Below are 27011 nucleotides of genomic sequence, written 5' to 3' on the forward strand. Positions count from 1 at the left end.
TAGGCGTACTTGCTAATCAGGCTGGATCCCTGGCCTTTCCTGTGCCAGGGAAGAGCCAATAGAGACCCCCAAAGGAAGGAATAGTGCAGGCTGCCCTCTGAAGGAGCATCGGGCCTTCGGGTCTGGTGGCTGCTGCGCTTCCTCCCAGAGCAGCCATTGGGGCAGCTCCGGGAATAAGGTCTTCCCGGGAGTATTTGAGGCCATAAAAGTGGCTTCCCAGAAACAACAGTTTGGGGGCAGGGACTGAATGTCCTCACCAAGTCACAGTCCTCTTTAGCCAGCTTCTTGGGGGCTGGCTGTCCTCACACCTGTCTTTTCTCTCAGTGTCTGAACTCTCAGAAGGGCCGTCTTCTGTCCTTTGCAGCAGCTGCGGTTTTCCTTTGAGAAAGATTGCCACAGTTAGTAGTCAGTTTCATGTATGTCAAGTACCAAGCAGTTTTTTGCTGTGCGTTTGCAGCAGCATTTAATTTGATCCTCATAACTTCACCTCAAAGGTAAATAGTAGCCCGGTGTTTTAAGATGAGCAAGCTAAGGCTCAGAGAGCTGAAAAGCTTGCACCACGTCACGCTGCTGGTGTGTGGTGGAGCCAGGTCTCCTATCCATATAGGTCTGTCTCCAGTGCCTGTATTTTGCCCCCTGCTCTTGGGTATGTGGGTGCCATGGTCTGCTTTGAGTCCTCTGATAGGAGGTGCCTCTGTGAGGGGGAGAATCCATTGAGGGAACAGACACGGGTGAGTCAGATGCCAGAACTCTGCAGTATCTGTCAGAAGGGAAAAGTACTCGTCATATTTCTTTATGATGCAGATATATTGGGGGAAATGAATAGTTTACTGTATTTGTAGACAACATTGCTAAATTCCCCAAAATTTACTTTGAGGGTAGGGATTTCCTCTTTGGCTCAACGGCATCTGTCATTTTCCTTCCTTTGGGAGACCAGTAAGTGACTGTCCCTGCTCTGCCCCTAAGCAGAGACCTAAGCCTGTTTCTTGCTCTCATCTGCCCGTACCTTCCTGTCCTGGGGGCAGACTGTACTGCCTGTGAGTTGGGCACAGCTCCAGGGCTAATCCTCTAAACCTCCATACTTGTGGCTTCTCTGGGCTCAGAGGGATCTCAACTTCAAATGGCAGGAAACTGGAAATGACTACTTCATCATAAAGTGGGTGTCTAAGGCAGCTGCCAGCTTAGGAGACTGGGAAGCCCCTAGCCTGCTGCTTCCCCCATGACCAGTACAGTAATGATGCCACCATCGATTGAGCACTTTCTGTGTGTCGGGCCCTGTTCTAAGTGTGGTATGTCCATTAATCCACACAGCATCCTATGAAATAGGTACTATTAGAAGCTACAGCATTGCCCTTATTAGCTTACTGGCAGCTCCGTGAAGAGAACTTAGACTGGCAACCGACTGAGGATGATTTAGAACTGTCCTGTTTGGTACTTGCTGTGAGTTTCTTAGGAGTTGAGCCAGACTAATCCTAGAAGAGGTGAGCCTTTAGCTGGATCTCAAAGAAAAGGTGGGTCAGAGTTTGAAAAGTGAAGGGCTCTCTGGGCAGGGGACATAGTTTGAGCAGAAATAAGAAAGAGTCTTCCAAGTGCAGGAGAGAATGATGAGACCAGCCTTGCTGCAGTGGAGCAGGTATGATGGGGAAGGAGAGCAGAGAAGGCTGCAGAGAAGGAAAAGCCTCTTTGCCAAGCAGAGTTTGGACCTAATGGGTGACACAGTGAGAACAGTAAGTGTTGTTGGTCAGAAAGCAGTGTTGTGGCACCAGTGTTATATGGAACAAGATCTGGGTGAATTACCTAGTGAGAGGACCCAGCAGATGAAGTGACACTGGGGTGTGAGACGATGGGAATGCCACCCTGTAGATTAGACTGCAGTGGATTTTGGCCCCCTCTGGAAGCTGGGACTATCAAGAACTCTGGGAGTAACAGGTACCAAGAGGCACCCATCTGGTATAAGGTAAAAGGGATTGGCAAGTCTGTAGCTGATAATGCTTCTTTACCTTCTGTTGCAGGTTGAATCCCAAAAATGTTCACCAGAGGCCTACGGTGGCCCTGCTATGTGGGCCCCATGTGAAGGGGGCTCAAGGTATCAGCTGTGGAAGGCACCTAGCCAACCATGATGTCCAGGTCATCCTCTTCCTGCCAAACTTTGTGAAGATGCTGGAGTCCATCACCAACGAGCTGTCTCTCTTCAGCAAGACCCAAGGCCAACAAGTATCTAGCCTCAAAGGTGAGCACTTGTGCAGGGCTAAGCTGAGGCCGCCTTCATCCTTGGTAGTTTGATGGTTCAGTGGCGCCGCCCAGTGGCAGGCACCATGAATTAAAAAGTGCTCTGCCTGTAAGGAGCATTGGCACATAAGGGAAACACGTTTGGTGTTGTCTTGCTTACTTCCCATTCCTTCACCCTCTTCCCTCTCCCACTACTCAGATGGAGGGCTGGGGACCCATTTATTCATTTCACAGATATTTACAGAACAGGCATTGTTCCTGACACTGGGATATAGCAATAGATTTTTTTTTTTAATCCAGTCTTCCATGGAGATTACGTTCTGGTTAGCACAGACGAAGTGACAAATAAGTAACATTTCTGTTAGGTCAGATAATAGTAAGTGTTATGGAGACAAATAAAAAGCAGGAAGGGAGATACAGAATGTTGGAGGGTTGGCAGGGAGTAGCAGACTTAGACATTTCAGGGTGAGGTTGTAAAGGGCCTGTGGGTCACTGGAAGGGTTTGAACAGTTACTCCGGGTGAGATGGAGAGTCACTGGAGGAGTGAGCAGAAGAAAGATAGACTCTAACTCAGGTTCCAAATGATCGTTCTGGCTCCTGTTTGAGAGTAGACTATGAGCTTATAAAGAGAAGTGTTCAGAGGCTATTGTGACAAATTGGGGAGATGATGGTGGCTAAGGCAGAGTGGTAGTGGTGGGGGTAGTGAAAGGTGGTTAGTTTCTGAATCAGTTTTAAAGATAGAGTCTACCGATTGGATGTAGGGGATGAGAGAAAGAGAAGGATTAAGAATGACTCCAAGGTTTTGGCCTAAATAACTGGAAGGATGGAGGTGCCATCACTGAGCGGGGAAGCCTTGAGGGAGGAAGAGCAGAAGCTCAGTTACAGATGCCTGTTGGATATGCAGGTGGCAGTGTTGGTTGATACAGATGAGTCTGGAGTTCAGTGAAGGAATCCAGTCTGGAGTTACAAGTGTGTGGGTGGTATTTAAAGCCGTAATCGGCCTGGATAAGATATCTCCTAGAAAGAGAGAGTAGGGCCGGCCCGGTGGCGCAGCAGTTAAGTGCGCACGTTCTGCTTCTTGGCGGCCTGGAGTTCACCAGTTCAGATCCCGGGTGGGACGTGGCACCGCTTGGCAAGCCATGCTGTGGTAGGCGTCCCACGTATAAAGTAGAGGAAGATGGGCACGGATGTGAGCTCAGGGGCCAGTCTTCCTCGGAAAAGAGAGGAGGATTGGCAGCAGTTAGCTCAGGGCTAATCTTCCTCAAAACAAAACAAAACAAAAAACAAAAACAATGAAAGAGAAAGTAGACGGAGAAGTTGTTAGACTGAGTTCTTTGTTTAGAAGTCAGGGAGTTGAGAGACCAGCTAAGGAGACAGGGAAGGAGTGGTCAGTGAAGGAGAAGGAAAACTAGGAGAGTCTTGTACTTGAAAGACAAGTAAAAAGAGGAAGATGTGATCAGCCTTGTAAGCAAGCCAGTCTAGGTTAAGTTCAAATGAAGACTGATAATTGACCACTGGATTTAGCAGTGTGGAAGCTGCTGATGATCTTGCCAAGAACAGTTTCAAGTGGAGTGATGGGGCAAAGTCTGGTTGGAGTGAGTTTAAGTGAAAATGGGGGAGAAGAAGTAGAGAGAGCAAATATGGCCTAAAGAAAGGGCCTTGCCAGAGGTCAGATGGCAAGTTGGGGCTAGAGCTGGGGCCAGAGCCTCAGTCTCCTCTCAAGCTAGGGTCCTGTAGGCACACAGAAGATAAGACGCCACTCTCACTCTTGAGAGCCTCGTGGCCTGCAGGGACCCCCACATGGTGGCCTGTTAACTAAGGAAGCCATGAGTCTGTAACTGAGAAATATTACTTTAGGCTGAGAGCTGGGAAGGGGGCCTGGTATGGGTTCCTCCTGTTGAAATCCAACATGATGCCCTATTCCAGGCAGTTCTTCCTCTGGCTGCCCAAAAGGCTGCTTATCCCATCTGCTCTAGGAGGCAAGTCTGAGGATGCCAGCCCTTAAGTTTGGTCTGATTTCTGTTCTTCTCAGTTCTCTTAGGCTGGTCAAGATTTATGCACTTGTTGAAACATCTATTCTTAAACTGACCCAGAGGCCTGGTTAGAGCAGAGAAGCATTTTTAAATGCCTGGGAAAAGTGATAGGTTCCCTCCCCATTCCTAAGGTTGGGCTGTAAGGAGGATCCATTCCCATGAGATGGTAGAGGGGCCAGCGAGGCCAGGCTGGCTCAAGCAGAGTGAGTAGGCCAGCCCAGAGTAGAGTGAGTGAGCATGTTCTTGCTTGCTCACACTTCTTGGGCCAGTCAGCAAATGGCAACCCATTTCTGCTGGGCCCTGGGCAGGGCCTCCCTCTGAGGGCTGACTTGGCAGTGGACCCTGCCTTCCCAGAGCTCATAATGTACCCAGGAAGTTAACTGGATATGTAGAGGATGTGAGGGCCTTGTGCCCTGAGAAGCTCTGCACACTCAGCAGGACAATGCTTCAGCCTGGGAGCTCCATGAGGACAGTGGTCCCTTGGGCTGACATGCCCTTGGTCTCTAGCACCCAGCCCAGCCAGGCTTTGGAAATCCCGGGGCTTGAGTCCTGGCCCAGCCTTCAGAAGGCTGGCATGTGGAGAAGCATTGGGTTCGTGTCTGAACAAGACACACTTGGGGCTACCTGGGCTCTAGTTCTAGCCTGGGCTGCTCTCTGCTCATAGGGATTTTCAGATGGCACTCTTTCCACCTGCAGATCTGCCCACTAGCCCTGTGGACCTGGTGATCAACTGCCTGGATTGCCCCGAGAATGCCTTCCTGCGGGATCAGCCCTGGTACAAGGCAGCCGTGGCCTGGGCCAACCAGAACCGGGCACCAGTGCTCAGCATAGACCCTCCTGTGCATGAAGTCGAACAGGGCATCGATGCCAAGTGGTCACTGGCTCTGGGCCTGCCTCTGCCGCTGGGAGAGCATGCAGGCCGCATCTATTTGTGCGACATTGGCATTCCCCAGCAGGTATTCCAGGAGGTGGGCATCAACTACCACTCGCCCTTTGGCTGCAAGTTTGTCATCCCACTGCACTCTGCCTAGAGGGGCTCTGGGCAGGCTGGACACTGCAGTCCCCTGCTGCTCCTGACACTGAACTTGACAACAAACGCCTTAAGGATGTGAAGCTTCATGGACTTTGATGTTAAATTTTTTCTTTTGGATTTGTTTCTTCTGTGAGAGGACAGATCATATTTAAAACTGACCTGTCACCTGCCCTTAGCCAGGGAAGGCTTTCTCACTGGGTGTGCAGGTAGGTGGCAGGCTGAGTGTGCAGTGGCTCCAGGCATCTCTTATGCTCGGCCCCCTCTGTGGCCAGGTGGGGCTTTGTTTACAGATATAGGCAGCTCTCAGACTGTTTGAGGTTTACAGCAGCTGGGCCTGGGCAAGCACCTTGTGGGGTGGGGCAGATCCTGTCTAGGGCCCTGTACTTGCTCTTTTCAGAGCTTGTGTCTTTGTCTCCCCTGCTCCCCCAGCTGGCAGCCCTTCCTCTGAGCACGTAGAACCGGCTGCACCGCAGCTGTCCACTAGAGGGGAGACTTGCCCGCTCCATTCATTTTGAGGACTGTGAGGCGGCCTTCCCTGAGCCCCACAGGTTGACTGGGGGGCTTTTGACCTTTTCTCCTGAGCTAATGCAAGTTTTATGCTGGGATTTTTTTCAAGGGTCCTTCCTCCTTTCCATTCCATCGCTCTGAGAGGCAGGGAAGGGGGTGCCATGAGGATGGTTTTACTGTATTGGGATTTTATACTCTTCTTTCTGTTGTCTTCAGCACAGGTGTAAGGTTACATTACTGTAGAACCACAGTGCCCATCTTGCCAGCAGTGCCCCCCCACACCGTACCCTCTCTAGTTGGGGGCTGAGCCTTTGCCTAGTCTGGGGCCAGACCCCTCCGGGTACAGCTTTAATGTTCAGTATTGGGGAGGCCCCTGGGGGAGCCTGGTGCTGAGCCAGAAGAGGCTCCCTGGTGCTTCTGTCCTAGGCCATCACTCCCTCCACCTTCTTGCCTGCACGTACATATCCCTACTCTCTTCTGCCCCCTCTGCCTTGCCCCTGAAACGGTCCTCTGCAGCTGTCATCCCAGAGCAGGGTGCATGTCCCTCCCCTGTCTGGGCTCCACCCCAGCTCTGACAGTGTCTGGGCTTTGAACCCTTTGTGGCTGTCCACTCCCTATCTCAAAGATGCCAAAATGAGGCTAGTTGTAGATGAGCTAGCTGGTTGGGGCTCAGCCATAGGAACACACTGCTGCTCGGATCCTAAGGCAACTAAGCCCCCAGACCTTCAGAGGCCTAGGCCCTGGAGGCTGGTGGAACAGGAGCCATGCCCTGGAGTCCCTAGCAGGGGCCTTTGCAAAAGGCTTGTGCTTTGAAGCCTTTTTCAGGACTTCAGGCTTCTGCTCTGTGCCCACCTACTGTGGTTAAGGGGGTGAGTGGGAGGGCTCACCAAGGATTGTGGACACAGGGTAGGCCCTAGTCCCGTGGGTTTCAGGCTAGTTAACACTTTTCTTATAGGAGCATAGCCAGGAGCAGATGAGGCAGGGCAGAGAGGGCTGGTCCCTCCTTTCCTCTCATCCTCCCTCAAATGTTAAATTGTCTCCAGCAGTGGGAGGAGGCCAGAGACTGTGACCCTGTGTTGTGTATCCTCCCTGAGCCTCTGCTCACTCTCAGGGCCAAGCAGCTCTCAAGATGGGGCCCCCACTTTAGAGGCAGGGCCATAATCTGAGGAGCAGTGCTGGAGTACAGGCATTTGAGTAAGCAACCATTAAAAAGGTTCTGGCTTCCTGTTAATGCAGTTGGGTCCCCTGATTGGGTACAATGGAAAATGAGCTAGAAGAACCCTGGCTCAGAAGACTCTGCTTGCCCCAGTAAGTCACAGTGGCCCTGAGGGTAAAGGCCTTGTTGAGAGGCCACTGGGAGTTTGTGCCCAAGCCTCTCACTCCTCTCCCCAGGTGGCACTGGAGCCTCTCCTTGCTCTTGGCCTGGGCCTTCCCCAGTGGTATCAAAGATAAGCATGATTCCTCTCTCTCCAACTCTTTTTCAGAGGCATCCTGCGCACAGTGCCCCGTCCCCAAGGGGCCCCAATCAGGTGGTCAAGCCTATCACTCACGCAGCTCTTGGGGAACCAAAAACCAGCACTAAAATAAAGCTGAATGATGGAGTCCTTTGCTCTGTGGTGAATTGTTCTGCAGGCTGCAGTGAGGTACTGCCACCCTAGCCCTAGGAGCCCACTTTGATTGTCTCATGCTTGACAGCCTTCAGTAAACCATGGTGGTTTTGCATGTACAGCCTGAAGTCCCAGCCAGTGACAGGGCTGGAAAGATAGGTAAAACTAGCTGTTGCTTGGCTAACTACAGTGGGTCATTTCCCTTAAATTCCTTGGAGTAGAGAGATACAGAGGCCAGCTGGGGAGCAGGTGCAGGTCAAGGCTCAGGTACTTTCTAGGACTGTCCAGCAGGCCTGCTGCCTCAGGGCGGCCCTGTCTCAGGGCTATAAACTGCTCTTCTCCTGGGCCCAGAAGGACACCCCAGCTTCTGGTCTTCACTGGCTAGCCCTTCTGTGCCTGGCCCAGTTCACACTTAGCTCTCCACAAGCTGAACTGCTAAGAAAGACTTTATTCATAAGGTAGGGAAGGGAGAAGGCAAGGAGCCTGGAGATGGACACACTGGTACCAGGGGTTACAAACAGTAAGAAACACTTTATTATAACTTTACAACATATAAATAGCTTGGGTCAAATCTGTGCTTTCTGGCTGCCGGGCATCACGTCTCCTCCCCTGCAGGCTCCCGCCTTCCTTCACATTGCACTGTTCATTGGGTGGCTCTGGCCCTGGGGCCTGGCGGTAGAGGTTGGAGAAAATGGGGCTGGGCAGCCCAGTCCCGCTCCCCATCTCCTCATGCAGCAGACTGCACCTGTCATCTGCTTGGGTTTCGGCTGGTGTGGAAGGACCGCTCCTCAGGGGTCAGGCCAGCAAAGAAGGGATGCAGCAGGGCCTCCGCCAGTGTGATGCGCTGGGCAGGGTCAAATTCTAACATCCTCCTCATCAGGTCAAACAGCTGCACGTGCTCCAGGGAGTCTTGGAGCATGTAACTCTGCTCAGGGACACAAGGTGCCTCAGTGTGATGGCAGGGCCATGGGAAGGCATAGCAGGTCCCCTTGCCTCTAGGAAGCCTTACTGGGTTTAGGAGGCAGTGATGCCTCCCTGAAGGACTGCTTCTGCCCTCCTGGACAACGAGCAGCTCCTTTCCTTTCATGCCTGTGTATATAGCATTTTGCTCTGAACTGGTCAGGCTCCTAGATGTCTTCCTGACTTGGTGCCTCTGCCCCCACATGCAAAGTCCTGATAGGCAGACAGAAATCACCTCTGCGAAATTCATTTGTCTGAGCATCAAATGCAGTTGACAGAGGTTTCCTGGCCATGTCTAGGTCTTCCCTCCCCCTCACCTCAGTCCTGCCTAGTTCTTCCCAAAATTGAGGGGTGGGGAGGGTGCCGAAGCAGCAGGGTGGCTGACATCTGGCTCTTCTGGTGTTCCCTAATTATATTCATAGCCACCCTGTGGGGAAGGGGTAGGGCTAAGGGCCCCTCTGGGGCAGTCTGCAAGCCGCGTTGCCAGCACCCAGCAGCCGCCCATATAGCCAGAGCAAGGAGGCAGCCTTTAGCTGCCTAGCCTGTCTCTCTGCTGTATGTCTGCCCAATGCCTGAGCATGAGTTGAGCTGGGGGAAGCCAGAAACTGACCTTCAGAGGTTTGCAGTTCTCCTTCACATACCGGCCGTCAGAGCTGTTCTCATCCCAAACCAGGCCCCCTTTGTAGAAATACTTCTGCTTCCTGAAAATGAAGGGAGAGGGACAAGTCTTGGGTTGGGGTGGAGAAGACAGCGGCAGCCTAGGGAATGGCAGCAAAGCCAGGCAGGGGGTCCTGGCCTGACCTAGCAGGGCAGGAAATTCTGGGCAACTGGTTTGCCAGATCCCCCACAGGCATGTACAGGGAAGGCTGCTGTGAGCTGGCAGGATCCCTGGGATGTCCTGCAAAGACTATCAAGTAGCTTGTTAACCTACAGCCAAGATGGGAAAGTTCCCTAGGCCAGCCCTGAGGGAGCTACCAGGGCTCCTTACCTGGTACGGTGAATCATGTGTGATGGGATGGGCCCTAGGATCTTCTCCATCATCACCAAATGCTCTCGGTTTTCGTGCGTCTATGGAAGGTCAGGTATAGAGCAAGTGGGGGTCAGTACCAGTCTCAGCCGCCTTAGGGAGAGTGAGGGGCAAAACAGATGGGCAAGTGCCCTCCTGACCCCAGGAGATGCAAACCCACCAATGGAACAGCAGTGCCAGCCTCTCTGACCTGGTGGCAGTCGGCCAGCCTGTTCTCTCAGGTCCGGGTCACACTCCCTGGCCCTTCAGGTAGACTCATCCATGACTGCATAGCTCCCCTCACTCTCCCTAGAACGTGCCCCGCCTCAGCCCATCTCCATGCCTACGATGCGCACTCCTCCCACCCCAATCTTCCATCCTTGATGACCCAGCGCAAGACTCCCTGAGTGCTCCAGCTACCCTCACCTCTTCCTTCCCCAGAGCATCTGCAACCCTCAGGAGTCTAAATCTCACAACTGGTAAGGGTGGAAGGGTTTCCCGCACGAGGCCCCTGCAGCCTGTCAGAGTAGCAGTGCTCAGTGTAGTGGAGCCACGTGGCAGACCTTACCTGGAAGAGTGTGAAGCCCCGGTAGTACTCGAAGAGAATGCAGCCAATGCTCCAGACGTCACAGGGCTGTGCCCAGCCAAGCTCTGAAAGCCAAGATTGGGAGAGGCTATGAGATCCAGTCCTGTGCTCCCAGCCTAGAGGTCACAGAGCAGCTGCCATACTGGCTGGTAGGACTCTTGCCCAAATCCTAGTAGAAGTCCCTTTCTCAGTAAGGCCAAGTCAACCACCACAGTGACTCATGACACTGACCCTGGGTGGCACACAGGCTCATCACTGCTTCTATTCATACCCTCCCAATTGCACACTTTATGGGGGCTAAGGGCTATACAGTCACTCACCAAGGATCACCTCAGGCGGGCGATAGTGACGGGTAGCCACAATGGTCGTGTGATGCTCATGGTCAAAGGTGGCACTGCCAAAGTCAGCCACTCGGATGCTGGTGTTCTTCACTGACTTTTCCTCACAGCTCTGAAATGCAAGTCAGCCAGGTCAGGAGTCTGTCCCAGAGGGTAACCCACCCCTGGAGAGGGCCTCACCCTCTCCCCCACCAATACCTTGTGCTCATTGTAGAGGGTTTCAAACTCAGAATTCACAAAGAGGATGTTCTCTGGCTTCAAGTCTGTGTGGGTCAGTTGGTTCTCGTGTAGAACTGGGGAAGTGGGAGAGAGGAGGGAAGCAGACACTGAGCACCTGGGCTTCCTCGCTGGCCCTCTTTCCAGCTGTAGGCCAGATCCCTCCTCCAAAGACAGCCTACCAGAGCCCCTCACACCCCTAACCTCAGCAGGGGGCCAAGGGAGCAGACTGTACTCTGCCTGTGCTTGCGGCCTTGGACAATTCTGATACTTTAGAAGAGAGGGTGGAGGAGACTTTCTCCATTCCAAAAACCCTCCGCCTCTCCTCTGCAGGGCCCAGGCCGCCTGAACTGGTCTCTCACCAAAGCTGCAGCATCAGCTCTGGGGTGGTTCCCTCTCCCCAGCATCAGCTACATAATCTGCAGGGCTCCTTATTGAAAAATGATTAAGAATGTCAAGATAGTGGCAACAGAGCATTAAACCAAGCACAGGGCCACCTGTGAAGCACAACCTGTGAAGCTGGCCCTGCCTTTCCTCGTCCTTAGCCCTGAGCAGGAAGTTTTCCCCTCCAGCCCCTGTCCCACTGATGGTGGTGCCTTGCCATTTATCACTTTCAGGCCCCAGGCTCCCATCTTGCACTCAAGACCTTCACAACAGTGTAGCCCACCTCTCCCCAACATGGGCCTTCTCTTCACCAGTGAGGTTCAGCACATGCCAGGCTCTGGGGCTGTCACTCAGCTGCCCACCTTGCTTGAATGCTCTTCCCAGACCATCTATGCACACCCTGCACAGTCCAGCTCTAGGTATATCTACGTCCTCTCCAACGAACCCTTCTGTCCTGCTCCAACCACTGCAGATCCTGCAGTACTGAGCACAGGCACCATCAAATATGCTCTTAAAGGCTGGCAGACAGATGTGAAGTGATGATTAGACAGAGGGTGTCCGTGTGGGCAGGACCTTCAACCTTTTCCTCCTATGCAGGAAGGCGGGAATGCGGTTGGTAGCGGGGCTAAGTCTAGAGCAGCTCTTTCATTTTTTTTCTTCCTGAGTGCCTGGGGGGCAGAGGGTGGCTCAGGAGGCCACTGAAGGGCACTGTAGCCTCTCTATTACAGATTCCTACCTGAAGGCCTTTCAGCCAAAGGGGCCCTTGTGTCTCTCAGGCCCAGGAGAATGTTAGGCAATGTGCTAGAGTGAATGGGGGAGAGTGAGACTACCAGGTGTCTTTGCTGCAGGTATGTGGCCGCCCCATGCTCCAGATAAGGGTAGACACTTACATCTAAGGGCGTGGCAGAGCTGGTAGGCCATATGCCGGACGTGTGGTAGGGGGTAAGGCTGGAAGTTATTCTCCTTCAGGAATTCAAAGGTGTTCTTGCCCAGGAGCTCAAAGGCGATGCACATGTGACCATGGAAGTTGAACCAGTCAGACATCAAGACGCACAGGCTGGGGGAGAAGGATGGGTGGGACTCAGGCTCCATGCTGTGGGGGCTGGCTACCCCACCCCCTCCCTCAGATGAAGCCAGTCCCCACTCCCTCCCAGGCCACTGGGTCACACACCAGAATGCAGGTATATGTGAAGAAAGAGAATCAGTTAAGAGAAGAAGAGCACATCTCCCCACCAGCTGTTACCCAGAGCAACTGAACTTCCTGCTGTGGGGAGACGGAGGTCATTCTGGTCTGAGGTCTGCTGCCTCACCTATTTATGATATGTCATGGTCCTGGCACCTCAGAACAGATGGAATAATGCCAGTACACTCCACAGGACTAGTCTTGCTTTTTCCAACTCCCTCAGCTGAGCTTCCTGAGGGTCTGCGGGGCTCAGCACAGTGCTTACAGGAGAGGAAACGCTCAGTGTCTGTGTGCCAAAGGCGGCTCTCCTTTGGATGTCTCTGACCATGCAAGAGCCCCAAACAGCTTCAAGTTTATATCTTGGCTAGTGCCCCCCATAACCCAGGGAGGCCTGCCTCAGAACACAGAGCAGGTGAAGTAGAGCCTGGCTTGAAGTCCAAAGGCTCCTTCCACCAAGACTCACTCGCCAAACCCCTGGATCTGGGTGTAAGGAGGAGGCATGGTGCCAACCAGGTGAGAGGACACTGCTCAGCCTGGGGGGTCCAGGCAGTTGGGACTGGAGTGGACACTGTCTCCACTGAAAATTCCCCTCCCATTCCTTGCCAACACTCACAACTTGTTTTCTTTGTCTTTCTCCTTGATTTTTTTGAGAACATTGATTTCTAGCCGGGCGGCCTCCCGGTACTTGCCCACGTTGCGGATGATCTTCAGGGCAACCTGAGACTTCCCTCTGGGACCAGGGAAGGAAGCAAAGGTTCTCATGAGAAGCTGCCCAGCCCTTCCCCCACCCTCCACCCCAACTCAGCAACTCCCTGCAACTACCACTCAGGACTCCAGGAACAGGGCCTGCCCTGAAGAGAGCAGATGCTTAATGCCTAGCCTGTTCCATGCAACACCAGACCTCCAAACTCCTCACAGCAAGCTCCCCTGGCATCTGTGAGTTAACAGTCTTGGCATCCATGCCATCCTTAGGCTTTTATGATCTCAGCCACTGCCAGCTCCCAGGGGAGAGTGGGCAGAGAAATAGAGGGCTATCCTGCTGACCAGCACCAGCCCTAGAGCTCACTCAGTAATCCAACCTGTAGGCCAGTCAGCCCTGTCCCTGGCCAGGCCATCCCACCCAGAACCCTCTTGTGGCCCCTCTTGACCTTCCCAAGCACAGGTGCAGTCTGGGGAAAGAGCTCCCCCTGGGGTGGGCGTTCCAGGATGGAGTGAAGGCCTGGCAAGAGGGTAAGGGTGCCAGTAGGAGGGTCCTCTCACTGGGAGGCTCACAGCCACTCCCTTTACCACACCCCCTCCGGCCCCACGTACCTACCAGCCATGGCATATATCAGAGACCACTGAGTGCCAGGAACCCTTGTTCAGTGTCCAAAGAGAATTTTAACAATTCCTGCTCTGCACTTCCCACCCCCGAGGCCACTTGCAGGATGACAGCCAAGAAGGAAACCTGCTGAGGTTTGGATACCAGGCCCAGTGGCTGTCAGGAAGGGGCAGCCAGAGTTCAGATGCCTGGTGGGAAATTGGAATGACACAGTCCTGGCCTGCAAGGGTGTGGCCTCTGAGGCTGGCCTGGGTGCCTAAGGCAAGGCTCACAGGCCCCTGAGCAGAAGCATCTTCTAGAGAATGTCCTGCTTTTCTCTCCCTATCCCATTTTCCCATGTTTTCAGGGCAGGAAAGGACCTCAGAGGAAAGGCTACCCACTCTAGCCTCCTCCCAGAACAGCATCCCTCAATGGCACTCTGACCCTCAACACAGGGAGCTCATCACTTCCACGGCAGGGTTGGGTAGCTCTGAGGATAAGGCCCTTCCTTTTGCTGAGCTAAATTCTGCCTCCTCACAATAACCCCGCTGGTCAACTCCCTTTGGACCCCCTAAAAGTCTCCTGAGCCCTGTGCCTGTCCCTTAGTGACTTCAGAGGCTCACTTTCCCTCCAGGGGCACAGCTCAGAGAGCTTAGATGCCCCCATGAGTCACAGCTCTCAGATCTGCCACATCTCTCTGGTCACAGTACAGTCTACGTGTCCCTATGCCTACTGGTCCCAACCCTAACCTCTTGGGCTACACTGGGTCTGAGAGGTGTTTAAATGGGAACTGAAAGCCCAGGGAGGCTTCCTCTCAATCACCATCACCACCTTAACTTGGGGCTGCAGGGCTGGCTGGACTGCTGGGTTTAAGTGTCCCTTCTGAGCAGCCCTCTGACAGTGGGAACACGGCAGTACTGCAGTACCCAGCTCTGCCATTCAACAGCTTGGGCATATGGCCAAACTCTGAGCATGTTTCTTCCATCTCTAAAATAGTGAAAGGGTCACGTATGGGCGGCACATGGCTCAAATGAAACAGGAAGGACACAAACACTTTATAGCTAAAGCACTGAACCAATGAGAAGGCCATTAAGACAAGGAGGCAATGGGCTCCAAGAAGGTAGTCTCCCAGCCTAAGGTGGAAGAGGCAATGATTCCAGGCTTGAAGAATGGCAAGGGGACAAAAGCATTTCACTGTTCAGCCTGCAAGGGACCAAGGTGCCCCCAGCAGCACCCTAACACGCATAGGTCTACCTTGCTCTACTTGAGCACACTCAAAAGGGCCCACACTAAACCCTAGCCAAACTGCAGAAGGCAGCGGCCTGCTTGGTGAGAAAGCTCAGGGTCCTGTTTCTTTCAACTGGGACCTGCACAGCCTCTCAGGCAGACCTCCAAGAGGGTGGGGGCTCATGCTTGGGCTGGGCTCAGCAGTACTCTCAACCCCCTCCGAAGTCCAGACCCTAAAAGAGATCACAGGAAGCAGAGCCAGACCACAGAGGAGCCAGGGCCTTGGCCCTGTTCTGATATCCACCAACACAGCCCTGGGGACGCACGGAACCTGGGGTACCACCATTCACTGATGAGCAATTTGTGGGCAGGGATGCCACGTGCCTATGGAACCCCTGGAACTCCCTCCTATCTCAGGGGATCAGGAAAACCCCAACATGTGCAGATCAGAACCCTCCTTTGGTGCTACCCATCAAAAAGAAAAAAGTTAAGCTCTAATTGCCACCACATTCAAGAAGCTCTCGCTAGCTCTTCCCAAGAAGATGGCTCACCTAGCATGGTCCAAGCATTCTACCACCTTGCCAAAGGTGCCTTCACCCAGGTTCCCCACGATCTCATCTAGGAGAGAAAAGAAGCAGGGCGTGAGGGTCTGGAGGGCAGAGGGTCGGCAGCTCCTGCAAGTTCACAGCATTCAAATTCTCAAAAACAAAAAAGGTTGCTCTCTCACTGCTACACTCTTAAAAACAGAAGTTGCTAGCGTCTGTGTCATTCAGGCAATTACTGGTGGCCCCGCTAAGGCGCCACGCGCACTAGAGGCCCCTCCGGGCAGGAGAGGTCTCATCTAACAAGGGGGGTAGAAAGTAGAGAGGTAAAGTTTTACGAAAGGTGGCTGTACATCGCTCTTGGAGCCAATCGCCGATCCGGCACACCAGGTGGCCCTCCTTGTCATCTTCCACACTCCGGCTGCTGCGCTTACTGCTCTGTTGGCTTCTCTGCATGCACCGCCCCCCGAAACGCCATCCGACCAATCGCATGGTAGGCGGTTCCGATTGACAGATTGAGGTGTCAGTCAAAGGCAGAGGTGGAGACGGTGAGGAGCCGGTGGGTTGGTTGGTTGGATTTTCCAGATCCCAGCATTTCATAAGGCACACAGCATATATAACGATAGGGATATTGCAAGGGACACGTCAAGACACAAACTGACTTCAAAAACAGAAAAGTAAAAACAGCTACAGGTATGTAAAGAAAACTCGGACATTATCTAAGAGAAGGGCGCGGCAAACGCTCAGAAAGATGACCAGCCTCTGCTGCTGAGGGGCCGGGGCCGTGCGGAGAGCCACAGCCCTGACTCCCTCCTCCACTGAATCTCCCCTCCCGGACCCTCCCATGACGGCTTCAGCCAGAGCGAAGACGCAGTGATTCATGAACGGCGCAAGAAGGTAGCTGGCCCAGACTGGGTCCGATCATCCAGAATGGTCAGAGGACACTCTGGCTTCAGCTGCAGAATGCCCTGCCTGTCCTTGCCTGCCTCTGTTCGCATGTACAATCCTGAACGTGCCCGACAGCTGCCACTCAGAGCCAAGCTGCTACCTGCCCCCCAGACGGCATCCTTGGCCAGACTTAATATCACCATCCGAAACAGCCTTCCATCAGCAGCCCTTGTGCCACCAGCCACGAGCAGGGAAGGAGCCTGGGTCCCTCTGGGCCAGCTGACCTCCAGGCCCTCTACCATGATGGCCCGCACAGGCCCCGAGCCAGCTCCTGCCCTGGCCTTGGCACCCATGCTACTCATAGGCCAGGCCCATCCCGAGCCTCATGACAAGAGAAGGCACCAAAAAGAGAAGAAACAGAGCCACAGACCTGCACTGCCATCTGGTGGCAGTGGGTGGCAGTGTGCAGAGAGGCCACCAGGCCCTGCTGGGCACTTGCACAGTCAACCCTCAACCCATGGCCACTCAAAGAAGTCACAGGAGAGCTGGGCAGAGAAGATGCCTGGCCTCCTCCACTGGTTCCGCCACTACTCCTCATGGCCGGCGGGAGGGAATGAAGGAGGAAAGAGGGATGGGGAGGAGAAGAGAAGACAGACAACCTCAGGGATACACAAGTGGCTTTCCTTCACAGGGATCTGAGTGCAGTGTGGGCTCCTGGTCTCAGCAGAGATCTACACAACCTTCCAGGCTAGGAACACTGCCAGGCCCTGCTCTTGGCACGTGGCCTGCAACTGGATAAAGCCTGGGGCTGTGGACCTTTCTGTCATTTCTTCACATGCCCGTCACACAGGCAGCTCGTTCCCCTTGCCTTGATTGCCCCTCATGTGAAGAAGCTAGGCTGAAGAGGGCCTGGCAGGAGGTCAGAAGGGAAGCTCCCAGTCAGAGCTCACTGACAAGTAGACCATCCCGTACCCGTGGGCACTCCCTCCAGCCTCCAGACCTTTGGGGAGGGGTGTGGAGATGAGACTGCAGAGGTAGGTGGGTGCCATCCACACCAGTCAGAGCACTCAGCTCCATGTGGAGGCAATCTGTGGGTGGGAAGGACCAGGCCATACAGCTCCAGACCACATACCAGCAACCCTATTAGGATCCTTACGAAGTGTCCACAGCCACCTGCACCATGTGGCCTGTGCCTGAAGCAGTGCGGAGACACAGAGAGGCCAGGGGCCAGTCAGCGCCGGACGGAGCCAGAGCCCCTATCGCTGCCACTGCCAATGGGCCAGAAGATAGAGGAGCCGGGCGCGCTGTTCAGCCCTGCACCTGGACTAGACAACACATACACACACACATGCACGCACACCAAATGCGCGTGCGCAGGGCTGGCAGTACTCACCCAGACCAGCCAGCCTGAGAGAAGGCTAGAAAGAGATGAGGCCTTTAAGCCCCAGCCAGCGCACTCTGGCCACCACTCACCGAGGAGGCGCTGCTACAAGACCTGGTGCGGCGTTTGTGGCAGTGGTGGGCATGCTTGCGGGTCCGGTATGGCTCCCTCTCCCGTGACCGCCGACGATGATGGGAACGTGAAGACCCATAGCAGTCGTCTCCAAAGGATGGGCTCCGCTCTTCACACCGGTATGTGTCGCTGTCACGGCGCTCCCGGTATCTCCGCTGGTAGGGCAGGCGGTCATGGCTGCCAAGAGGGGGATGGGGACACTGGTCAGATGGGGCCCTTCCTCCCACTAGCCAGGTTTCTGCTACCAGGCAAGAGGTGTGCAGTGGAGCCCCTTGTGCAAGGGGCTCACAAGGGTAGCCTGCTGGAGCAGAGGCCCTCAGGCTGGGGGATGTGGGGGAGGGGGGAGTGTACGTGGGAAGTCCAACGTCAAGAACTTCAGCTACTGACAGCATCCCTCTAGTGCCACAGAAGGCAGAGCACAGTGAAGACGAAGGGAAGGTAAGCACAGCTGAGGGCCTCTGAGGGTTCCAACGCCCCGGAGCTCCCTGTGGCCTGCTGAGACTGTAATTTTGGTCCAGGGGCTGAGATAGAACCATGGACCAACCCCTGGAAAGGGCTGAGGTTACGTTCCAAATGCCCACCGAGGAAGGCTCAGAGGTTAGCAAGGGAGATGCTGGCCTAGAAAACAGGGAAATGTGTTGGGAGAAAAACAATTCAAGGATGGAGAAAGAAGGGGCAGCAAGGATAGCAGTGAATGCTGAGGCCAGGGATTGCAGGTGAGATCAGGAAGAAACCCGAAGAGGACAAGGCAGTGATCGAGGTGCAGCCACAGAAGCGGCAGTCACCTGAAGGAGCCCTTCCTTCTGACCTAGTTCCCTCTCACCTTCTGGACCGAGATCTCCGGGGTGGAGGCTCTCTTCGAGATGGGTATCGCAGTCTGCCTTCATGCTCCCGACTGTAAGACCTCCTCCTCTTCCATCGGTAGCTCAGGTACGGGTCTGGCTCAGGGGAGCGGTATCGCTTACAGTGATGCATCTAGGCCACGAGAAATAGAAAGCCCTGCTAAACACACAGCCAGCCACCTCCAGCCACAGGGCTGCTCAGGCAGCCTAGGCGCTCCTGAAGAAGAGGCCCATTGTTCTGTTTAGGGGTAGCCCCTCCCAGGGGTTTATGAAGTGAGGAAGAACTCTGAGGTCACACTGGTCAAACAGCAGACAATGGGTAACACCCTTCTCTGCCAGTGAACAAACAAACAGCTGCCTCCCCAACACAGCATCATTGGCCTGGTGGCCTGAGCACTCAGGGAACTGGGCGAGCCAAGACAGGTGCTGAGGTGGAACATGCGGCGGCGGGGGGCGGGGGGGGGGGGGGGAGTTGTTGAGCACCATCACAGGAGACCAAGGTCAAGGAGAAATGGGAGGCTCCTGCACTCAATTCCCTCCTGCCTGTCTGCAGGGGCCTATGAAGTAACTGCTGTGTCAAGCCAGAGGCCAAAGGGCTGTTGGCAGGAAGCCAAAACACAGGAACAAGGGGGGAAGCCCTCAAGTCTGAGAAGCCAAGTTGCCTGGCTGAGGCCCTGAACTGGACCCCACATAATAGAACAAGGACCACAACTCAGTGTGAAGAGCCACAGGCAGAAACAAGATGATCAGCCCTTGGAGAAAGAGGTACACAGGGTCTCACAAACCTTCCCTAGCCCACCTGAGGGTCTGTCCAAGCAGACATGGGGGTCTGTCCAGCTTTTGCTGGTCTATACAGTCTTAGCACCAGTAAAGATGCCAGAGTCCTCAGAGCGTCCAAGTATCTTGCCCAATGCCTATTTAGCATCCTCAGACCTCTGCAGCACCATGCCAGGCAGTGTGTTACCTCTATCCAACAGTATCACTAGTGTACCCTCTCCTGCGCCCATCTCAGGAGTAGCCAGACGGCTGGCTGTCTGGCAGGCTTGTGTGCTAGGGAGGCAGGCCGAAAGGGCTTCACCTCACTATCCCCATTCAACAGGGACTTCTACCCGCCACAGGAAATTGCCAGGGTGGATCGGCCACCAGCTGAGAAAGATGGCTATGTGAGGCCAGCTCCCTGTTCCACCCACACCGAAAACCCAGACATTGCCTCCAGGGGAAGGCTAAGCCAGAGATCGTGGCCAGCCTCTCTGACAACCTCCAGTGGTAGTCAGTCCTGGGCTCGCCTGACCAAGCACATTTTGGACAAACCCAGAGAGGCTACCCCATCTCATGAGAAGGGTTTGTCAGGGGCAGAGCACAATGGCTCCCCTTGCATGAGCAGGACAGTGAGGCCTATCTGACCAAAGCCCTGGGAGCTTTTCCTTGATCCTGATCTCCTTGATCAAACTTCTCCTTGATCTTCCTTCTCCAAGATCCTGATCCTGAGATGCCCTCAATCTCCCCATCAGCAGGTGTCTTCCCCGTCCACTTGGAAGTCCAAGCCCCCATGATCCCTGGAGATAAATACTATGTAGAATCACCGAGAGCTCCTCAAGAGCTTAGACTGCTCTTCTGTTTTGATGTTCAGCTGACTAATGTTTCACTGTTTTTCTGTGATGACCCTAGGTCAGGTGCCCAAGCTATGGAACAAAGGCGCTATCTCACATCTCACTAAGTGACATGGAAAATGCTCTGGTGGCCAAGGCAGAAGCCCTGCCCATCCTCACTGTGCAGACAAAGCACCAGAGCTGGAGAACACAGTCTAGTCCACACTAGGCCAAAGACTCCCTTCTGGGACCTAAACGATCTTATGTTCACACATGTTCACATTAGTAGAAAGAAAACAGCTTCAGTCAGATAGATGTCAATCTGAATCCTGGCACTGCCACTTCCTAGCTGTGTGCCTTCAGGCAAGTTATTAAACTACTCTGACCTCCAGCTTCCTCTTGCGACAAGAGAATAGTAATTTCTTACAGGGTTCTGCAAAGATTAAATTATGTCACTCCTTTAAGTACATGTGTCACACATGCCTTTAGGTCAAATGCCTAGCACAGGTCTGGGCCCACAAGAAATACTGAAGGAACAGTAAAAAAGTTCCAAAGTCCCTTCCAAAGTGTGCAAGGAGAGCTCTAGGTAGAAAATCCTTAACTAAATCCCAGTAATGCCACTTCCTGAGCTCGTGACCTTATACGAGTCACTCTAGGCCTTGGTTACCATACCTGGAAAATGGAGATAACAACACCTCCCAGCCAACTTGGCAAAGAAGACAAATATGAGAGCTATAAAGTACCACACATAAAGCAATCATAGAGGAGATAACCTCTCCTTTAACATATCCTAGACAGGTGAAATACTGGAAATACTAGATGCCCCTGATTATCTTCCCAGCCAGGGCTCTAAGGCTCACTTCTCTTCAATTATCTCTGATTCTCTGAGACCACAGCAAACGGGTTATTTAAAAATGCTAAAAGCCACAATTATGCTCCAGAGAGCTCTGCTCTGCAAAATGAAGAAAAAGATAATGTCAAGGAAACCAGGCCGAGAATGCCAGCTTTTCTCTGAGCACAGGCCTAGCTGGCTTCTCATTTGCTGTTCCTGGCCAGAGAACTGGGCAGACAAGAAGAGTAGCCAGCCAGGTCAGCGGCTGCCCTCCCGGATGCCAGCCACCCCAGCGCCCCACGGTTATTTTTGGCTGACGCTGCCCCACCACTGCAACCTCAAACCTGCCACCTTGCATGCTGCCACCACCGGGTGAAACGCTCCTCCTTTTCAAGGGCACGGAGGAGGGAAGCTGGAAGGCAGCCAACTCCGCCTCGACGGGGGCCTGGCTCAGGCAATTCCCACCCCAGCTCCACACCAAGCCACCCGCACCCGGAACTAAAGCACAGAGACTCCCGAGCCGGGGAGCAGCCAGGGCATTTGTACAGTCAGCTTGGCCAGGCCCCTCCCCCGGGCTGGAGCGGCTCCACAATCACAGCAAAACACGCAGGGAGGCCGGGGCCCTCGCTCGCGTCCTTTCCCGGAGCGTCGGGTCTCAGAGCCCCGTCCCCCATAACCGCCGCCAGTGGCAGCAAGGGGAGACCTGGGGGGCAGGGAGAAGGCTAGCCTGGGCCAGAATCAAACTCCAGGCCGCGCGGAAAGGAGTCGTCTGCGGAACAAGCCTCGAAGGAGGCTGGGGGGGCCTGAATGCTCCTCCAGGCTATCCCGGGTAGGACCCCGACCCCATTCCGCGGGCAGGTGCAGGGCTGAAACTGGATCCCTGCAGGGACCTCAGAGGCCGCTCAGGCTCGGACTCCGACACCACGGGATCGAGAGGTCGGGGTGTGCGGTGACCGCGCTCCGGGGGAGAAGCGGCGGGTCAGGGGTGAGAGGTCGGGGCCGCGGTCTGAGCTAGGCCGACAAGGAGAAAGAACGAGAACAGGTCGACACCGAACCGAGAGCCCAGGGAACCGCACCCAGCGCGCCCGCACCGCCGACTCACCCCCCGCCACCGCCGCCCTCGCGGGCCCGGGCCCGCACTCACCGTCTCCCAGGCTCCGGCTGCAGCTAGGCCCCACTCCCCGCTCCGAGAGCCTCTTCCGCTTCCGGCTCCGGCCTCCGCCCGTGGCGGCCCCGCCCCCCACATGACGCAGCCGTCGCCAGCGCGGGCTCGACCCAGCTCAGTGGCTTGGCCGCTCTAGCCCCCGACTCGAAGGCTCTGGAGGACCCGTCTTCTCCGCCCCGGTCGGTGCGGCAGCTGTGCAGACTGGTTCCGGGAGAGCCCAGGGGACGTCCCAGGCCGCAGCCCGCCCCGCGGCGTGTTGCGACGCACGTAGGCCCCAAGGACGCGACAGGGGCGCTGTCCTCCGCCGGCGGGCGCTAGGAGCCGGAAGGTGGAGCCCCGGCCCGACCGGGGGCTGGCCCGCTCTGCCGCCCGGACCCCGCCTGTGCCCGCCAACCCTTGCTGCGCGCGGGGAGGAGGGCATTGTTTTCGCTGTCTCCTCGGTGAGAACCGGGAGGACTTTGAACGCTCGCCCGGTGCCGGGGCCCCGGAGGGCGCTAAAGACTATGGAGGTCTGTGCCCGAGGCTCGGGAAGGCGGTCACGACTCGGTTACGTGAAAGAAGCAAATGAGACCTTATTCTCTTTGTGTGTGTGGGGGGGGGGGGGCGGTTAAAGCCATGGCGGCACGCCCAAGCTTCCATATGCACGCAGAGCAGTGTCTGGGAAGACGCCCGAGAGCCCCGTCGGCAGGGCCTCGAGGGACGGGGTCTGGGGTACAGGGGGCTCCCTCTCCTTGAGCACAGCAGGAAAAGGGCCAGCGTCGGTTCTCAGTTCATAAAGCCCGAGCCCTGCCGCCGTCAGGCCCCCCTCGCCATCTCTCGGAGGCACTCGACGACTCCTCTGCCGAGGCCGTGAGCGTGGGGTCCTCAAAGCCCCTCCCACCTCCGGTCCCGCGTCGGTGAGGGCGGGATAACGAGGCCCCTGTTTTCCGGATGAGGAAACAGAGGCCGAGTCCTTTGGGAGACCTCACGGCTCGCGGACGTCCCCTCAGCGACGCGGGCGGGAGCTGCCCCTAATTGCCCCCACGCCACGCAGGGGGCGGAGCAGGAGGGTGGGGCCCTGCCCCCGGGGCGACTCCGTCGGGCCGCCAGCTGTCCCCTGCGCCGCGGGGGCCGTCCGCCAGCCCCCGCCCTACCCCCGTAGGGCAGGCGCGACCCCGACGCGGAGCGGCGTCTCCCCGCCCGGGCGGCGCGGTCCGGGCGCAGCCCCCGCTCCCGAGGGCCGGCGGGCTTTCTAGTCGTTAGCTTCTGGCTCCCCTCAAACTGGGATCCGAAGGCGTGGCTTGAGCGGGTGCCTAGTACCCCCCAAATCTCCGTGAGCCCTGCCCGAAGGAAACAACCGAAGCTAAGTAAAAACGGATCCTTGCTCCGCTAACGCCCACTCCTGCCCGGCTCCTGGTCCCCTTCCCACCCGATGCACCCGCCCCCCAATATAGAAATTCAGGAGCCGCTTCCAGGGCGCAGCGCGCGACCGAAAGCCCGGTTGTGCTGCCCCGATTCCGCCCCCTCGGGTCCCGCCTCGGGCCGGCGCTTCCGAGTCGCCCTGCTTGCCCGGCTCCAGTGCTTGGTCCTCGGCCGCGGCCACGCTAGCAGGGGTCCCTCTCAGGGTTTCATGCACTCGGAGGGGCGGGAGGACGCTCGTGTGTCCTCCTCCCACCGTTTGGTGTTGCCTGCGGTTTCCATGGCTCCTGGAAGCCAGGACCGTGTCGGCAGCTGAGGGCAGAGGAGCTCAGAGAGGCTCCTGTCCCCAGGGCTGGGGACCGGGCTCTGAGGGGCTCCGTTGGACCCAGCTTCCCACTAGCCCTCCCGCCATCGAGAACCCAGGAGTCCCTGCCTCCCAGAAACGAAGCAACTCTCTTTTTCTGAAGTGGTGTAGGAGCCCTCTCCCAACTCCTCTCCAAAACCTGCAGCCCAGCAGCTGTCCTGCCCGAGATTCTTCCATCAGAGCTTCATTCTTTTGTCTCTTTATTCCTAAAAGAACTCACACCTTGAAGAAAGAGAGGCAGAGATTCAGATAGGCCCTTGGAAAAAGATCTACCCTGAGGTGAAGTTTGGCTAACTCCCCCTTCACCCCCTCATTTCTCCAGTGCTGGACGGCTGACACCTTGGCACCGGAGCCTGGGGGGCGCAGGGGGTGGGCTCTGGAGGAGGCCTGCTCCACAATCCTCTGCCCCTCAGGCCCAAACTATTTCCCAGGCCTCAACCATTGTGCCCACCGAGTCTCTTCTGTGTGGGCTGAGAACTGCAGCGTGATTCCCAGGCACCAGGGCACACCCCTGCCCTGTGCCCTGCCACCAGCCACTTGCCCTTCTTGATCTCCCCTCTACCCCTCTGGCTCAGCTCACTGCCCCCTCCAGGCCCCAGCTTCCCTGATCCCTCCTCTTCCTGCTGCCCTTGCTCTCTCCTTCCTGCTACATCCATTGTGCCTTCTCTGGGGCAGTTAATTCACCTTCCCGCCTAAGCCCCAGGGTCACCCCTAGAAAGCCTTCCTGGGGGCCCCAAGGGAGCGTCAGACTCCCCTTCCCTGTCCTCACACAGCACTCTGTAGCTGTGCTTTCCTCTGTGGTGGCTGCGCAAACTCAACAGTCTGCCCTGTGCCACTCCCCACTCCAGCAGGCCATGAGCCCCTCCAAAACCAAGCCAGCAGAGCTCGAGTTCTCAGTGAGGGCTGGCACTGCCGTGCAGAGCCCCCATTTCTAAATGGGAAGACAGAGCACCCAGCCAGGAGTTGTGCATGCTGCGCCAGGGCATGGGAGGTTGGCGTAGGGGCCAGTTCTCATGGTCCATTTCGGAGAGGCCTTGTATGGTGGTGAAATGGAAGACAGCTCAAGAGGGGACTACAGGAATTGGCCTGGAGTCAGGGGAGAGGAGAGAGTTAAGGTGTCTAGAGGGGAGAGGGCCTGTCGGGGGGGGGGGCCGCCATCCTGAGTGGGGAGCAGGGGGCAGGTCTGAGAATGTGAGCAGTGGGCAAGTCAGTTAGAGGGTCAGGGGGAGCTCAGCCCAGTACACCTTCTCCTCAGGGGATGCCCTCTTCCTGTGTCCACACATTGCTCGGGCAGGTGCCTGGTGTCCCAGGCTGTGGGTAGGGAGACAATGGTAGAATCCTGACACCTATACCCGGGAGGTGAAGTGGGAGGGGGTAAGGAGGAGTGGGGTAAGAGGTAACACCAGCTGAGCAGCCCCTATCTACACCGTGAGTTCCCTTACCAAGCTGGTGGGGCATGGCGGTCGGGGCTCCCACCTTACAGCTGAGGTTCTGGAAGCCAGAGAAGTACCCAGCGGTGACTTGATTTGAGGGCTCTGACTCCTACATCAGAGCTGAACTACGGTGTCCCCCAAATGTTCCCCTGACCCCTGCCATTTCCAGACTCCCACACTGGGAAGGGGAGCAGCAGGGGTGGGGGAGCATGGGCCCAGTTCACGGTGGACTCCCTGTATGACCTGGGGCAATCGATCTCCCCTTCTGAGCTTCAGTCCCACCTCCCCAAACGGGAGAAGCTTGGTTGTTCAGCAAGTGGCCGGACTATAGTCAGCACCCAGCTCCTGGAACCTGCTGGAACTGAGAACTGTTTAGTGGGGTTGAGGCTGGTGTTGGTTTGAAATCTCAACCACCAGGGAAAATCCTGGGCCATGCAGTTGGGGTTGAAGGGTTTAAGTGCATGCGCAGCCCCAGGGCCTCGGTTGCCACATCTCAGGAGGGGCCTCAGAGGCTGGTGCTCTGGGAGAGCAGGACTGTGCCAGCTCCAGGGGCTGCCATCTGCCCTGCTCTCAGGACCTACTGAGGCAGAGCCCCATGGACCTGATGCCTGGCCCCGCCTGTTGTCCTCACTGTCACTTCTGGCCACTGGACTGTGCCTGCCCACCGAGCCCCCCTGAAAGGCCTGCCAGGTGAGCGTGGGGAATGTGGGCACAGCAGCCCCTGGGGCCGGGCTGAAGCACAGCTCCTGTCTTCCTGGTAGGTGCTCAGACAGGGTCCCTGAGCAGGACAGGAGGCAGTGAGAGAAGGATCTGTGGGTGTGGCTGGCAGACAGCAGATGGCAGTGGGCCGACCTGGCTGGCCACCCTCCGGCGGCACTGGACACCCTGTCAGAGCAAGCACAGGTGCTGCAGAGGCGAGAACGCGAGCTGGGACTTGGCAGGGCCCAGTGTGAACTACTGGCTCTGAAGCAGAAAATGAGGCTCCCGTCCTCTCTCCTTGACCTTCCTTGCTTGTCCGCAACCCCTGGGAGGTCCCTTGAGCTAGCAAAGTCCCCTTACCAGGCTGAACCACATCTGGTGTCATGTTCTCAGAAAGAAGGCTTGTCAGGGTCTGGGACACCCAAAGGAAACAGAGGGTAATCAAGATCCCAACAGGGCTGCTGTGCTGAACAGTGTCCTCTCTGTGAATGGCACCCCTTGGAGGCGTGCAGGGCATTGCGTCGTGTGACTGGGGGCACTGGATGAAGGCAAAGGGCCCTGTGGGGCCCTGCCCCCCACCCCAGAGAGAGTTGGAGGGAGATGGCTGGTTTTAGCTCAGTGGACAGAAGAGTTTCCTCAGAAGCCCAGTGGCCTCTGGTGAAAGTTGCACTCCCCAGGGAGAACGAGGGGGCTATGCAAACTGAGACTTCTAGGGGAGCATCCCTGCCCCATGTGAGAGTGTGGACAGCGCCACTCTCACAGTGTGATGGCCTAGATACTTAAGCCTTTAGTGACCTGGGGATCTCAGCCCACAGCTGACCCTCCTAGAGCCACTCCTCCCTACCAGGCCTCAGGGGACCCAGGGGACCCAGTTGACAGCCTGTCTCCTCATGCCTGCCCACTTTCTGGCATTCCATGACAGCGTCCAAGGTCTTGTTGCTGGAGCTCCAAAGCCATCAGCAGCTGGGGTGGAGAAGGGAAGTGTTTCAGGTCCAGCTGGGGGTGGAGGGTTGCACATCTGGTGCCTGAGTGATAATAGCTGGGCAGCCTCTCAGAGCCGTGGGACACAGTCCCTTGTGTACAAGCCAGGGCACAGGTCCATGCTGGGCCGTCAGCTGGGCCCCTGGCTGGGTTTAT

General features: G+C 56.0%; 2 protein-coding genes across 22 annotated transcripts in view; one reads left to right on the forward strand and one right to left on the reverse strand.

Moving 5' to 3' along the window:
• EDC3 (enhancer of mRNA decapping 3) overlaps positions 1–7403 on the forward strand; it is a 59319-nt gene extending 51916 nt beyond the window's left edge. For 6 of the 10 annotated variants that reach the window (XM_014859392.3, XM_014859391.3, XM_044764506.2 and 3 more), the window contains 2 exons: positions 2013–2230; positions 4959–7403. In XM_014859392.3, the coding sequence (XP_014714878.1) occupies positions 2013–2230; positions 4959–5293 (553 nt within the window). In that variant the 3' untranslated portion in view covers positions 5294–7403. The remainder of the gene's footprint in view (positions 1–2012; positions 2231–4958) is intronic. The other 4 variants (XR_011498346.1, XR_011498345.1, XR_001400985.3 and 1 more) reach the window with 1 other exon arrangement.
• The window catches only part of CLK3 (CDC like kinase 3), a 45430-nt gene that overhangs the window by 6469 nt on the left and 11950 nt on the right, over positions 1–27011 (reverse strand). For 2 of the 12 annotated variants that reach the window (XM_070498060.1, XM_070498056.1), the window contains exons 1-13: positions 21960–22118; positions 18376–18527; positions 17513–17729; positions 15505–15601; positions 15161–15227; positions 12696–12812; positions 11790–11956; positions 10498–10592; positions 10282–10411; positions 9944–10026; positions 9358–9437; positions 8980–9070; positions 258–378 (exon numbers count right to left, since the gene is read on the reverse strand). In XM_070498060.1, the coding sequence (XP_070354161.1) occupies positions 274–378; positions 8980–9070; positions 9358–9437; positions 9944–10026; positions 10282–10411; positions 10498–10592; positions 11790–11956; positions 12696–12812; positions 15161–15227; positions 15505–15601; positions 17513–17729; positions 18376–18527; positions 21960–22061 (1503 nt within the window). In that variant the 5' untranslated portion in view covers positions 22062–22118 and the 3' untranslated portion in view covers positions 258–273. Of the gene's footprint in view, positions 1–257; positions 379–7836; positions 8335–8979; positions 9071–9357; positions 9438–9943; positions 10027–10281; positions 10412–10497; positions 10593–11789; positions 11957–12695; positions 12813–15160; positions 15228–15504; positions 15602–17512; positions 17730–18375; positions 18528–21159; positions 21784–21917; positions 22257–27011 lie in introns of those variants that run through there. The other 10 variants (XM_070498054.1, XM_070498053.1, XM_014859390.3 and 7 more) reach the window with 9 other exon arrangements.

Source organism: Equus asinus, chromosome 2, assembly GCF_041296235.1.
Source record: "Equus asinus isolate D_3611 breed Donkey chromosome 2, EquAss-T2T_v2, whole genome shotgun sequence".
In the NCBI taxonomy this organism is placed as follows: Eukaryota; Metazoa; Chordata; class Mammalia; order Perissodactyla; family Equidae; genus Equus; species Equus asinus.